Raw genomic sequence first — 14,052 nt, 5'->3', positions numbered from 1 at the left:
GTGGCCCAATATTAAACTTGGCAAACTGTGCATCTGAGGTTACTGGTAAAAAAAATTGTATTTGCCAATTTGAAGTTTTAGTACAAGAGTGCCAGTCAAATCCCCAATTTGATTAGAATAATCCAAGAATTTGTTGCTTTTAGTGTTGATTGGCTGCCTTCTCTTTTTAAGTTATTATTTCAAAATTGGGAATGACTAGAGATGATAAACGTGTGTAGTGTTGCATGAAACTTCATAAAACAGAAATGAGAAGTTGCTTTGTTTTCTTTTAGCTTCTATTTATGATTATTGAATTACTAGCAGTGATGTGTCTGAACATAAATGGTAAGATTTAATTTCATCACATTCAGTGGTGATTTCATTTGGTTTATTTTTTAAGGTATATTTTAATTAAGTTACAATTGCATAATGTGTAACATTTCTTATATTTATTTTTATTCATATTTCTTAAATATTTAAAACAGATTTGTCTTCTAAGTGCTTATATATATTAATGTTTAAAAGTCAGGATTATTTGACCTCCAAGAATCATAATACAAGTTTATGGGATGGACACTGAAAGCATTTACATTGACTGTTAATTTAAATTAAAACAACAAAAATTATGGTATAAAAGTAGACTATGAAAGTGCATAGACATATAATAAATACATATATGTAGTTTTTTAGATAATGAAATTGGACAATAAAACACGTGGTTAGGGAAACAAAACCTGTATGAGGTGTAAAATTATATACAGTAGATATATTTGTTAAACTATTCCAATAAGATAAATTTGTCTGTTAAAAGAATGATATTACTGATTGTGTTACTGATCTAACATGCAACATTTTCATTATATTTTTTTATTCTTAACCCTATCTCTACAGGTGTCTTTTACTGCACATGTTAATATGCTTTAATGACTTACATTCAAGATTGTATTAATCTACTTTTTGTTTATGTTATAACAGTTAGTATAGCATAAAATCTTAGCTAATAACACATATCTTAATATTGTATAAGTTTTAAGTTCTTAATTTAATATGGCAATATTTTAAAAAAATTCTGAGTTTCCATTAGTTTGGCACATGAAGCATATTCTCTGTTTTATCCACGACCCCTCCAATAAGTACAAAATTAAATGTACTATAAAATGATCATCTCTCATAAAAACTATAATTTTTATAGACTTCAGTATAGAGCTGTCAACTAGAAAATCGGATATATCTCGCCACACCCATCTGTCACATCCTCTCTTTTAGGATTTGTTAATCATACTATTGTATGTTCAATCTTATATTACCTATAATCAATAGGTAGTTTTTCATCTGTTAACTTATGTATTGCATAATGTTATTTTCAGAATGGAGAATTGTCAATTTCACTTTTACTACAAGCTTCATTCCCATTGGAAATATAATGACTAGCTTGGATGAATTAAATTTAAATAACTCTTTTCATATAGAAAGCCAGAAAAATTATCAGAGTTAAAAGAAATTGTCAACTTTATGCATGTTATTAATATTTGTTCTTTCATGCATTATCTAATTGAATAAAAAATATTTAGTGCATTACTACCATTACTATAAAAAAAAGTAGGGTTGTCATTGAATATCAACAGCAAGAGAAAAGTCTGAGTGTGTACTTTGTTTCTTGCTTTTCATGTTTATTCCTTATTTTATTATTGAAAAAGTAACTAATGTTAAAAAATGGGGTTTCTTTAGGTTTGTTAAAGTTAGATAAGTAAAAATAAATAATAATGTAATAAAAATATTTCATAAGACACTCAAGTAGCTTGTCGGTAGTGTAATTTGATAACGTAACGTAACCTTCATGTTTCCCAATGCATTTACAACTTATAATGAGGTCCAGCATGGCTAGGTGGGTTGAGGTGTTCAACTTGTAATCTGAGGGTCAAGAGTTTGAATCCCCGTCACATCAAACATGCTCTCCCTTTCAGCCTTGGCAGCATTATAATGTGATTGTTAATCCCACTTTTCGTTGGTGAAAGAGTAGCCCAAGAGTTGGCGGTGGATGGTGATGACTAGCTGCCTTCCCTCTAGTCTTACACTGCTAAATTAGGGACGGCTAACACAGATAGCCCTCGAGTAGCTTTGTGTGAAATTCAAAACAAACAAACAACTTATCATGGTACAAATAATACTTGAGACATGGTTTAAGGGGCAATAAAATAATCAAATTTAATTATAAATAGATTATACCATTATGAGTTAAAAGCTACTTGGGATAAATGAATGTTGTTTCATGTTACAATTTGAAGCCATTTTGGAAATAAAAAAGAATAATTTCGATTTATATCAATTTTGTTTTGGTAGTTACAAAGTCACTTAGAGTTAGGGTCGAGAAAATAACAGATAAAATATAAAGATTTAATGAAAACAAAAATTTGAAATGTATTCAGGAGGTTTTATGGAATACACAAGTCAAATATGGGGTTTCTGAGATGAAGAAAAATTATTTTTAATCTTAACATGAAAATCACTTTGCACACAAACTATTGAAAACAAATATTCAGTATGTTCATTGACAAATCTTTAGTAAAAATACTTCATTAAAAAACTGTTTTTTTGTGTACAGAATACTTGTAATTTGTACTAAAAATCTGCCCCATTTTTTGAAGATACCCACATTGTATTAAAATTATACACAAATAAAAATAGGCCCATGGTTGCCTCTAGGACGGAGCCTGTATTGAAAGAATTGAAAGGGCTACTAATTTTGGAAATATCATATCAACTGTATTTACTTAGATCTTTATGATTTTTAACGTTTATTTCAAGTGGCATAAATTATATAACTAATATAATTTTAGGGGAGAAGTGCCTCTGTTGTCACACCTTGTTTTATGCTTTGCATTGAGTTAAGTGCTACAGCTTGAAATTGGAGTTACATACTATTGTATGAGGGTGCTATACATTAAAGTGCATTCTAAATCCTGAGTTTTAAAGTGCAAGTGATTTAGTTTAATATAATTTTTTTTTGTCATCTGTATTCCTACACTCTTGTGCAAATTAATTGAAACAAGGCGGAAAATTACAATATTCGCCCTTGTTTGAGTTTTATTTCTGAGAATCCAAAAATTACTCAAATTAATACATTATCTGACCTCCTTTATTTTTCAGAAGATCATTAATCCGCTTTGGCATCGAGTCCACGAGTTGTCTGCAATCTTTACTAATTTTTGGATCGCGGTACCACACCTCAGTTATTGGCCTCAATTAGCTTATCTTTCGTAGTACAGTCTTTTCCCCGAAGTCTTTCTTTACAAATCGCCCAAAGATTTTCAATAGGATTTAAGTATGGAGAGTTTCCAGGCCAGTCGAGCACCTTTATTCGCGTTGTAGTCATAAAATTTGTCACAAGTTTCGATGTTTGGCTTGGAGCCAGATCTTGCTGAAAAATGCCAGATCCATCTGGATATCTTTTTTCAATTTTGGAACGACTCTTCTCTGCAAAACTTCGATGTACTGTGGTCCTTGCATCATACCTTCTAAGATATGTAAGCCTCCAATGCCGTAGTAGCTGAAAAAGCCCCAAAATATCTTCTTCAAGGGATGTTTTACGGACTGATTGGTGTGAAATTCTCAAAGTTTCTCACCTGGAGATCTGTGAACACGTACGAAGAAATGAGTCTGGTCACTGAGTAACACCTTCCTCCATTGTTCTTGCATTCTGTTCTTGTATTTCAGACCCCATTGATACTGGTTTTTTTTCATTGAGTTGGTAAGAAGTTGTTTTTTGACTGGTCTCCTTGCCCTTGTAACGCAATTTCGAATGATGTAATATTCCTCAAAATTTCGTTATATATCCCAAAAATAGATCAATCGTACTGCAAAACACAGCTAATGATGCTGTCTGTGTGAAAAAATGACTATTAAAGGAAATCAGCAGGTCCAGTGAGCCTACACAAGCTGCCATTCTGAAAATATTGTAAAATGACCATTTTTTTCAATTAATTTGCACAAGGGTGTAACTACAAAGAAGTTATCTCTAAGAAAAGTGTAATTGATAAAATTATATTTAAAGAAAAGTTATTAAAATACATCATAATAGAGTAAGCACGGCTGTGGTGTCTGAAGTGCTGAGTCAAAATAAACGTAATGTTTATTGAAGAATTTTGATATACATTCTAATTCCTTTGAGTGAATGAATTGATCTTGTATTTATTGTTTAAGAAATGAAACTTCATGATATCACATTTACAAGTTGTAATTTGGTTTTAGCACTTTCAGTATTTTGTAATTTAATGTTTCTCTAGGAGGAAAATGTCGATGCTAATGAAATCTACCCATGGTTTCATGGAAATATTACAAAAGAAGCTGCTGTTGAAAAACTTGCAAAAAGTATGTTTTTTTTCTCCTTTGTTAATATTCATTTAAACCAATTTTAGTCGAAATAGTGATTAACCATGATATTGGAGTATTGGTTTAATTTATGAAAATGTGGCTAAAGTGACAAAATAGTTAGTCTTGACTTCTATAGTTGTACTTTATGGGATAGCAGCTTACCAGTTTTTATATTCTTTTACTGGATATAGATAAACATACTTAATATTGTTTTAAATTTTAACTGAAATCAAATAAAAATTAAATTTGATGCTAAAAATAAGTTTTGTTTAAATGTGATTATGCAACAGACTTCAAGAAATTAAACCTACATCCTTTTAAAAACATTAAACCTGGATTACTATATAGAATGCCAAAAATGAATATATAGAATGAAAATAATAAAAATGTTGAGGCTTATAAAGTAGATATATTATTGCTGAGAGTTTATAACACACCTAATATATCATTACTTATCTTTATCAGGAAACTTCTTCCCAAACAAATTAATTTTTTCTCCTTGTACAGTTGTTTGTATTAATTTTACTAATTATTTATTTTTTGATACTTTGTTAGCTCTGTCATGATAGAGCAGTGTTTCTCAACCAGGGTTACACAGAACCTTAGGGTTCCTTGATAAACACCCAGGGTCACATAGAACCTTAGGGTTCCATGATAAACACCAAGGGATTCCATGAGATATTAGGGTTGCCCAAGGTGCTGTGGAACACAAGAGTTTCAAATACATAGATACATACTAGTCACACGATTGCAGCCCAACTACATCATATGTCTTAATTAGTGTAGTGAGTCTTGTAATGACATAACAATAGTTTTAAATTAGCGAGTGAGAAATTTATATGCAAAAACGGCTCGTTTGGGTTGAGAAAATATTTTACATAGAAGAGCGAACAACGTTTCGACCTTCTTCGGTCATCGTCAGGTTCACAAAGAAAGAGGTAACTGACCGGAAGCTGACCACATGTTTGAAAGGGGTTGTGTAACTGAGTGTCGGAATGTAGAGGGTGGTATTAGATGTTTGAATATATAATTTTATTTATTTTATTATATTAATATAGGTATAAAGGCGTACCTTTATATTGGTTTATTTTGGGTTTAAGTTGTTGTATAAGTAAGGCTTCTTTAATTTTGCGTTTGTTTATGTTTGTTTCTTTATTTAGTATTTGAGTGTTTTCTATGGTTATGTTGTGTTTATTTGACTTGCAGCGTTCGAAAACGTGTGAAGGTGACTTTTTATGTTCTTTGAATCTGGTTTCCATTTTTCTGCTTGTTTCTCCAATATAGAAGTCGTGGCAGTTATCACATTGTATTTTATAAATAATGTTGGTGTGGTGTTTGTCAGTGTAGTTTTTACATAGTATAGACCTCAGTTTTGTGCCTGGTTTTTCAATAAATTTGGTATTAACTGGAATGTCATATTTTGTTACTAGTTTTTGCCAAATGTTGGTTATTTGTTTGCTGATGTCAGGAATATATGGTATACAGCAGTATATGGTTTCGTGAATTTTTGATTTGTGAGATATATTTACTTTAGTTGGTTGATTTTGCTTTCTGTCTAGGTGTGTGCGTATAATGTTTTCTACGGTTTGTGGAGGAAACTTATTGATGTTGATGAAGTATTGTTTTATTTTGTCTAATTCATCGTTAATTTTGTCTGGTGAGCATAGTTTTATGGCTGTGTTTATTTGGTTTCTTAGTATGTTGAGTTTTTGTTTTGTTTCATGTGCTGAGTCCCAAGGAATGTATAGTCCAGTATGGGTGATTTTTCGGTGGATTTCTGTTTTGAATTGTGTGTCGGTTCTTGTAATTTTGAGGTTAAGAAATGATATTTGGTTGCTTTCTTCCTGTTCACATGTGAAGTTAATGTTGGGATGTATAGAGTTAATGTGATTGAAAAAAATTAAGTGTGTGTTCTGTAGATGTGAATCCCACAATCATGTCATCTACATATCTGTACCAGTATAGTGGTGGATGTAATGCTGTGTTAATTGCTTGTGTTTCAACTTGTGTCATAAAAATATTGGCTAGAACTGGTGATACTGGGTTGTCCATGCTTAGGCCATTTGTTTGTATATAGTTATGGTTGTTGAACATGAAGTTTGTCTTTATCGTGGTGAATTCTATGAGAAAATATTTTCTCAACCCAAAGGAGCCGTTTTTGCATATAAATTTCTCAACAAGTGGGTTTCTCGACATCACTGACTAGCGAGTGAGAGTTAAGTGCAAACAGCTGCTAGTATTGCAGTAACTTTTTGTAATGAATAATGTAGAGATTTCCATGACAAATATTTTACTCCAGTAGAGTTCAGTAGACTTGACAAGGTGGGGAACAATTCTTTTGAGAGTGTGAAATTGTTGCAACACTTACTTGAGTTTTAATCTCTCTACTGTTCTGCTCAGCAATCAACTGCATGTATGAATGTAGAAGAAGGTGATGTTTAGGAGAAGATTAAGTTATTAGTTGCAGAATAATTAAGAGTGAACTGTACTCAAAATGTAGACAGGAAGATGATGAGTAGTGTTTAGATGTACATTTCTCATATTAATGTTCACAAACTTATAGCTTAATATTTATTGTGGCCACTGCCATTTAAATAAGCTGAAATGTTTTATAGCTGCATAAACCTTTTTTTTTTATTTTTACTGAAAAATCTATTGCATGAATAGAAGATTTCACTATCCTTTATTCCTTATTAATCTTTTCAAAATAAATTATTTTTTTTGTTTGTAAGTTCTTTCTTGCATCACATTAAGCTAGTTGTAATATTGTTATTTAATTGAGATAACACTGATTTGGATATGCCTTATCAGTTAATAGTTATTACAAAAATTGTACTTGCATGTTTAAAGTGGCCTAGAAAACCATTTATTAAATCCTGTAACTCAACAGGTATATGATGATGTAATGTTTAACAGATACCTCATTTTGGTTTAAATTTCTTATTGAATTTCCTGAAGTGGGACCAGGCAGCTTTCTAGTACGGCCTTCTGATAATTCCCCTGGGAACTATTCTTTGTTTTTCCACATCAACAATACCATTCAGAGGTTTCGCATAGAACACCGAGGGAACAGATATTTAATGGGAGGAAGATGCTTTGACAGGTAAAAAGGTTGACTTTTGTATCCTAGAGTGATATGTTAATCAAATACTAATTGTGTGTTCACAAACTTTTTTCTGGTTAGTTGGTTTGTGTTTATTAGCACAAAGCTTTTTGTGACCATGGGCTTTTTATCAAATAAATATTTATTCTGCATAATAATAATCATATCACCATTGTCTTTTAGTTTAAGAATACAAATGAGATGCTTATTGGGTTTGCAGGTAAATGTCTTAAATTTTATAAATGAGTGTTTGAATTTAACATTCAAGCAAAATGTGTAGCATACTATTCAACTAATGTGTAACTATATTTGACGTTTTCGTATGGTTACAATGAATGAAATAAGAACTTGTGTCACAAAAGCAAAATATTTTCACAGAGTTCAAATTTGTTTATAGAAATGATTTCATGAATATTAATATATGCCTTAAAAGAATATAACTTTGAACTAAAAACTTGAAAACGTTTCATCTATTTCTAGTTTGCTAGAAAAATTGCAACATAGGATAAAACTTACTGGTATGATAGATTACATACTTATGGGATGATATATTCAGTAAAAATGATTTGTGTAACTATAACTATGGTTTGTGTATCTTTCATCTTAAAATTGTCTCTTTATTTGTGTATCTCAAAAGAATGGCACACCTGCCACTTAGTTAATGCTGCTACCTTTTTGTTAGAAGCATCATAATATGAGAAACAGAAAGGACCAGATAATGCCTTTCTGTATATAGCTGTCATAAAAAACATTGTAGAAAGACATTATTTGCCAAAAGAAACTTGTTTGTAGGGAAAATCATTTATACATTTTCATTTGAAGGTTTCTTTCCTGGAAAAATAATAAAGCTGTTGTAAAGTTGTAGCAGTTTTTTTCAGAGTCACATATACTGATTTAAATGCATGAGTTTATACCTTATCTTCATTTAGCTGTAACAGCTTAAATTTTATGTTCTCTCTGTACCAGTCAAAAAAACTCTGTGATAAATTTAGGCTTTGAAAATGTTGATATATTTTTTTAAGCTTTGTTTTCTGAATCTCCTCATTTATGTATTTCATTAAGGTGTGCCTATGGACCTCACCTTGTTACAATTAATTTTTTCTGTGTTTCATATTCTTTCTCTCTACTGTAACAATGTATTTCATGACATTCTTTTGAAACTAAACAAGGATAAGTGTGAGGGCTGACACCAGTAAACACTGTTTTTCAGTACTCATATGGGCACAGCACAGATAGCACATTGAAAAGCTCTGTGCTTAACAGCAAACAAACAAATTAAACATGAATTACTCTTTTGTTTGCTATTTGAGGTTAAAGATCTTAATGTATCTATTTTAAATATTTTAAAATAAAATTACAAACTTCATTGTCACTTTTAAAGACTTTGAGTGATAGATGAGTATTTAGTATTATTCATTGATGTTCATAATAACTTCAAATATATTATCAGTTCCTTTGTTTTATACATTAAAAATTGTCTATGCAAATTTTATGCTTTTTTTTTAAATTTTTTGGAAGCAATAGAATTGGAATATGAAATTGATCTCTCCCCTCTCTCCAAACAAATATATATAAAAAGCAAGTTTAATGTGTCATATGTTGGGTACTTGAAGTACAATCTGACATAACATACAACAGCACATACAACAAAATTTAATTGTTAATTAATTTTATGTAATAACTCCCAAAAGTGTTACATATTCTAATGGTAACTGTAAAGAAGATTAAAGTTATATTGGAAGATGGGAGAATTTTCTGTTTTTCCTTCTTCTGCTGTCATTGTTGTGGAATACTGTTTTTGTTTGATTATTAAAAATTATCGAAGCTGCAATTCATGTAGATCTGACGAAAAAACTGAAGATGATTAATTAACCCATGTTTGACAGATGTCATTTGGCAGTGTAAAACATTTAATAACCAATGGTACCCATTGACTTATAGGAAAACATTCCAAGTAATTAGGTTAGTGTACAGAATTAACCAGTAAACAGGGGACACATCACCTATCATCAGACTGATTAGTATGGTGTTTTATAGTAAGATGTGATTACCATAATCTAACCTAAAGCTTTACCTGTATGTTGTGGTAATCACATGCTGTACACAGGCATGAATGATTGCAATGGCCTGACTTTATTACCTCATTCCTCTTAAAAGGTGCTAATATACTTCAGTTTTCCATGTGAAAAACAAGGTACTCAACAAACATTTCATAATGCTTTCACATGATTAGTAGGGAACTGAAGGGGCATTGCTAACTACCATTAATGTGCTATGTTAATTTTAAATTATGTTTTCTTTTATTTTGGTATAATGGACAGCTATATAGGTGCAACATTTATATTGTCAAAACAGTTATGATTGGTTAGTTCCATGTTTTGTAATGATACTGTAAACATATAAAACATGCTACCTCCACAGCTTCCCTCGGGTGTTTGAGATTTTTCAAATGAGACTGATGTAATGCCTGCACTGTACATACATTGCACTTAACAATTTTGTAGAATAATTTTGTTCTTAAGGATCTTTCATGCCAGTCTTTTCTTCTATGATAATTTTAACCATTTGTGTATATTTTGTATTAATATTTGTTGCATTGTGTTGACCTACTTCCATGTGAAGCCAATCCTGTGCATTGTATTTGATGTTAAACACGGGATTAAGCAACTTAAAAACAAAGCACTTAAATAACATTGTTTGACTTCACTGTACAATGGCTAACTAATTTTAAACAGGTGAAATGATGCATAATATAAAAGATTAATTATTTTACTCAGTGAACTGTGTTTACTCAACCTTTGATTTGATTTCAGTATCTATAACAATGACTAATATTTCTAACATTATATATTTTCCTGGTGTAGTAGTTTCTGTGTCTCTTGGACAACTGAAAGCTTTGTTTTGAAACGCAACCTTATCATCTAAATAATCTTTTTTCATTAATACTAGAAAAGAACACTTTCCATTCTTTGATGATTAAACTGATTATAATAACATAATAATAAGGTGTTTTCTAGTTAGCCAGTTAAATTAAACTTGGTAGTCACAAACTGTAAGAGTAAATTTTAGACAAATACTGGAAGAAGGCCTAAAGTATCAGCCTGAAGTGATAGTTTCAAATAACTATGACATGTGAAGGTGGTGTGAAAGCTACTAAGCTTGGTCTGCTTTAAATTGAAATATGTGATTTTGATAACCATTAAGCTTTACAGATATCCTTAAAATTGTTTGAAATGAAAGTGTTTAGATATGATTTTATATATTCATTAATTTGTTATTTGTCATTTAGAGGTAAATTTGCATCATTTGGCATCTTATAGTTATTTATCTGATTCACATATTCATATCTGTGTCCCTACAGCTTGGAGGCAGTCATTAATAGATATAAAAGTGAGCAGATAGTTGAAGGACACACTTTAGGTGATCCAGTTCTAAAGGTAATCCTTCTCATGTAATATTGTGCTTGATGAAAATACAAAGTCTTCAACTTAATATAGAACATGGTTAAGTGACTGAGGAATGTGCATGTGTTGGCCATGAGGTTTTGATTCCTGTTCTTACATAAATCATAATTATAGAAAGCTTGGGTTGAAAGTTAAAAGAGACACTAGCAGTTTAGAAAAAAAAAAGTATAAAAAACATCAAAATATGAATTTAAAATAAGTTAAGAACACTACTGACAGTTGGTACCAAACAGTATGTTTGTCTTAGCACTTTTGTTTTTGCTTGTGACATCAGAAAGAAAAGGTTTTAGTCAAATAACTTTAAAGATAGTCAATATTTTGGTTTAGTACTGTCAATACAGATGCATATATGGTATCAGAAAAAAAAATCAGATAAAAACATAGAGTAATTATAAATAAATACAAAGTGAGAACAAATGACTAATGTGCCATACTTTACTGTAGGATTCCAGAGTTTTATTTGATATAGTTACACTTGTAATATTCCTAGTGTTTATGCTTTCAATGACATTAGCATTAAAATTGTGTTCACAAGCATTTGAGAGGAGCAAGTTGTGAGGAATGCTTATACCAATGGTAGATTATTGCATAGGTGTAAAGAAGGGAGTTTTATTGCATTATCACTGCATGTTTGCACATTATTAAAGTGCAACACAGAATGTTTTTTGTACTTTTGCTCAAAGCAAGAAATAATTGGAAGTAATAAATTGTTGACATAGTTTCTAATATGTGTTTATATTTTGATAAGTAAAAGTCATATTACTCATCTGACCTTTAAGCTACTTTATGGTTAAGGTGAGATAATATGATGTTAAGCATAACTCTTTCTTTGTTTAATCAAAAGAAAATATTGAATAAACAGTTCCACAAACTTTCTAAAGGGTTTCTTAAAAAAATAAGTTATATAAATAAGACATTAGCTTTATGTATGAAATATTTTTTAAAATTTTGTGAAAGACCATTTTGACAAATTAACACACAGCATGTTGTGAAAGCATTGTGTACACTACGAAGTTGTGCCTTGTTTCATTAAAAACCAGCTAGATGTACGATACCTTACAACATTTAACTTTTTCTTTTCAGTAAGCGGCATTTATTAGATGTACATCAAAATAGCTGCAAATATTTTTAGACAATTCATAAAATGTATCCTAACGTTTTTGATATCTGTTTTGTAAAAGTACTCAAAAGCTTTTATTATTACTAATTTGAATAATATACTTTATTAAACTTACCTGAACACACTGGATAATTTATAAAGCAAGCATATTTAATTAGATCCTGATGGTAAACCTTGGAATCCATCATCTACTATCTTTGATTTGTTATTATAATGTATAATTTTAATATTAACTGCACGATTGCCGCACATATTTTCAGACACCGTGTGAATCACGAGGATTAAGCAAAGCTCAAGAAGTTCAACGAAAATCACAAGATATTTATGCCACTCTGAGAGAAAACCGAGAGTCTGGAGCAGCTAAACGCAACAAGGACATTCGCATGACTGGTTATCTGAATAAAAAAAGTAAATAAAAAAATTATTTTGGTTTTTCTATGATACTTTCTAGTATTATCGATGCACATTTCTATATAATAGTTTTGTTGTGTTAGTACATTACTGCCGAAGAACAGTGGTATGACATTCTGATTACCTGAATAAAAAAGTAACTAAAAATTTAGTTTTTTATGATACTTTGTAGTATTACCAGTGTACATTTTAATGTAATATTTTGAAATTTCTGTTACATTACTGATAAACATTGGTATGAGATTATATGATTCTTGTAGTTTTCTTGAAGATATGAAATGTGAGTAGTAAAAATATGAACCTGTGGTCTGGCTTGCAGATATCTTAACCAGCTAAACTATAGTGTCTCAAATACAACAATTTCATGTTTCAATTTATAAATAAATAAAGCAGGATTGTGGGTTTGAATTCAAGTGATTGTATGGTAAATATGTTCTAAAAATTTATAGTTTATTTGCAAATTTTACATGAAATTGAAATTTATTTATGAACTTTAGGTCAAAGCAACAAAAAATGGAAAAACCTTTACTTTGAACTTCAAGCTAAGGAACAACAATTAATCTACTATGAAAACCCCAAAGTAGGTGATTTTGAAACTCATGCTTTTCATAAGAAATGTGGTTAGTTATATATTAAAAATCAGCTTATATATTTTTAATGTATTAACCAGTTCATTGAGATCAAGGTTTAATCAACTGTACATATTCAAGGCACTGTATACATTTTAATGCATGTTTTAAGTTTATTGTTAAATTTATATAAAGCTATAAATTTACTTTGTCACTTTACTTAGGATTTTGCAAGTTTTTTGTTGGGTGTCACAATGTTTCCCCTACAGTGAGTTCTTTATTTTTTTTAGTGAAACTAGAAATAATTAAGTATAAAGAAGGGAGTTAAGTCCTTTATGTCCTAGCTTTCTATGGCTTATAAAGTTAATGTTTTCTTTTACATATAAAGTTCTTGTATCAGTGAACAATTAACTACCACATATCCTCTTTGGTGATTTTTAAGATTATAGTTAGCACATAGTTACCTAATCTTTACAAAATCAAGAACATAGAAAACAGAAGGACAAGTATAATGACTTTTTTTTAGTGAAATGAGAGAAAGACAAAACTCATTAAACTTGAAGCAAAATTAATTGCACTATAAACTGAAGAAAACTTGAATATTAAATACTGATTATCAAAATGTCGTATTGTGATTAAATTAGAGAAGACAAACCTAATTAACTTTATTTAAAGGTTAAGCAAAAATAACATCAGCAGTAGATAGTAAAAGCAATAAAATAATGACAGGGCTTCACAGTCAGTTTAGTTCTTTCAAAATCTGAAAGAAGTCTGCTATCCTTAAAGGCCATTATTAATTTTTCTTGACTGTGTCCAAACTGTATTCACGATACAGTTTTTAAATCCTATATATTTATTCCAGAACATACTCTCAGCTGACACTGTTGCTATTGTTCAACCTTCAGAGCGTCAGCTTTGCCCATCTACACACTGGATTTTTTCTCACATTCTCCAGTCTTTTATACCACCCTAAAATGCCTTTGGTGATATTTTCTCTACCTATGTCAATGTGTCCTTTATCCTGGTATTGTATAA

The 14,052-nt window shown here is 30.3% G+C and overlaps 1 protein-coding gene across 2 annotated transcripts in view; it reads left to right on the top strand.

Annotated features, from left to right (window-relative positions):
* Positions 1-14,052, top strand: part of LOC143237168 (ras GTPase-activating protein 1-like) — an 82,091-nt gene that overhangs the window by 19,475 nt on the left and 48,564 nt on the right. For both annotated transcript variants that reach the window (XR_013019900.1, XM_076476132.1), the window contains exons 6-10: positions 4,263-4,347; positions 7,309-7,453; positions 10,815-10,890; positions 12,298-12,445; positions 12,946-13,028. Coding sequence is in view for 1 of the 2 variants with exons in the window: in XM_076476132.1 (XP_076332247.1) it covers positions 4,263-4,347; positions 7,309-7,453; positions 10,815-10,890; positions 12,298-12,445; positions 12,946-13,028 (537 nt within the window). In the remaining variant the exon portion in view is untranslated. The remainder of the gene's footprint in view (positions 1-4,262; positions 4,348-7,308; positions 7,454-10,814; positions 10,891-12,297; positions 12,446-12,945; positions 13,029-14,052) is intronic.

Source organism: Tachypleus tridentatus, chromosome 13 (assembly GCF_004210375.1).
Source record: "Tachypleus tridentatus isolate NWPU-2018 chromosome 13, ASM421037v1, whole genome shotgun sequence".
Lineage (NCBI taxonomy): Eukaryota > Metazoa > Arthropoda > Merostomata > Xiphosura > Limulidae > Tachypleus > Tachypleus tridentatus.
This window is presented reverse-complemented; position numbering and strand designations above follow the sequence as displayed.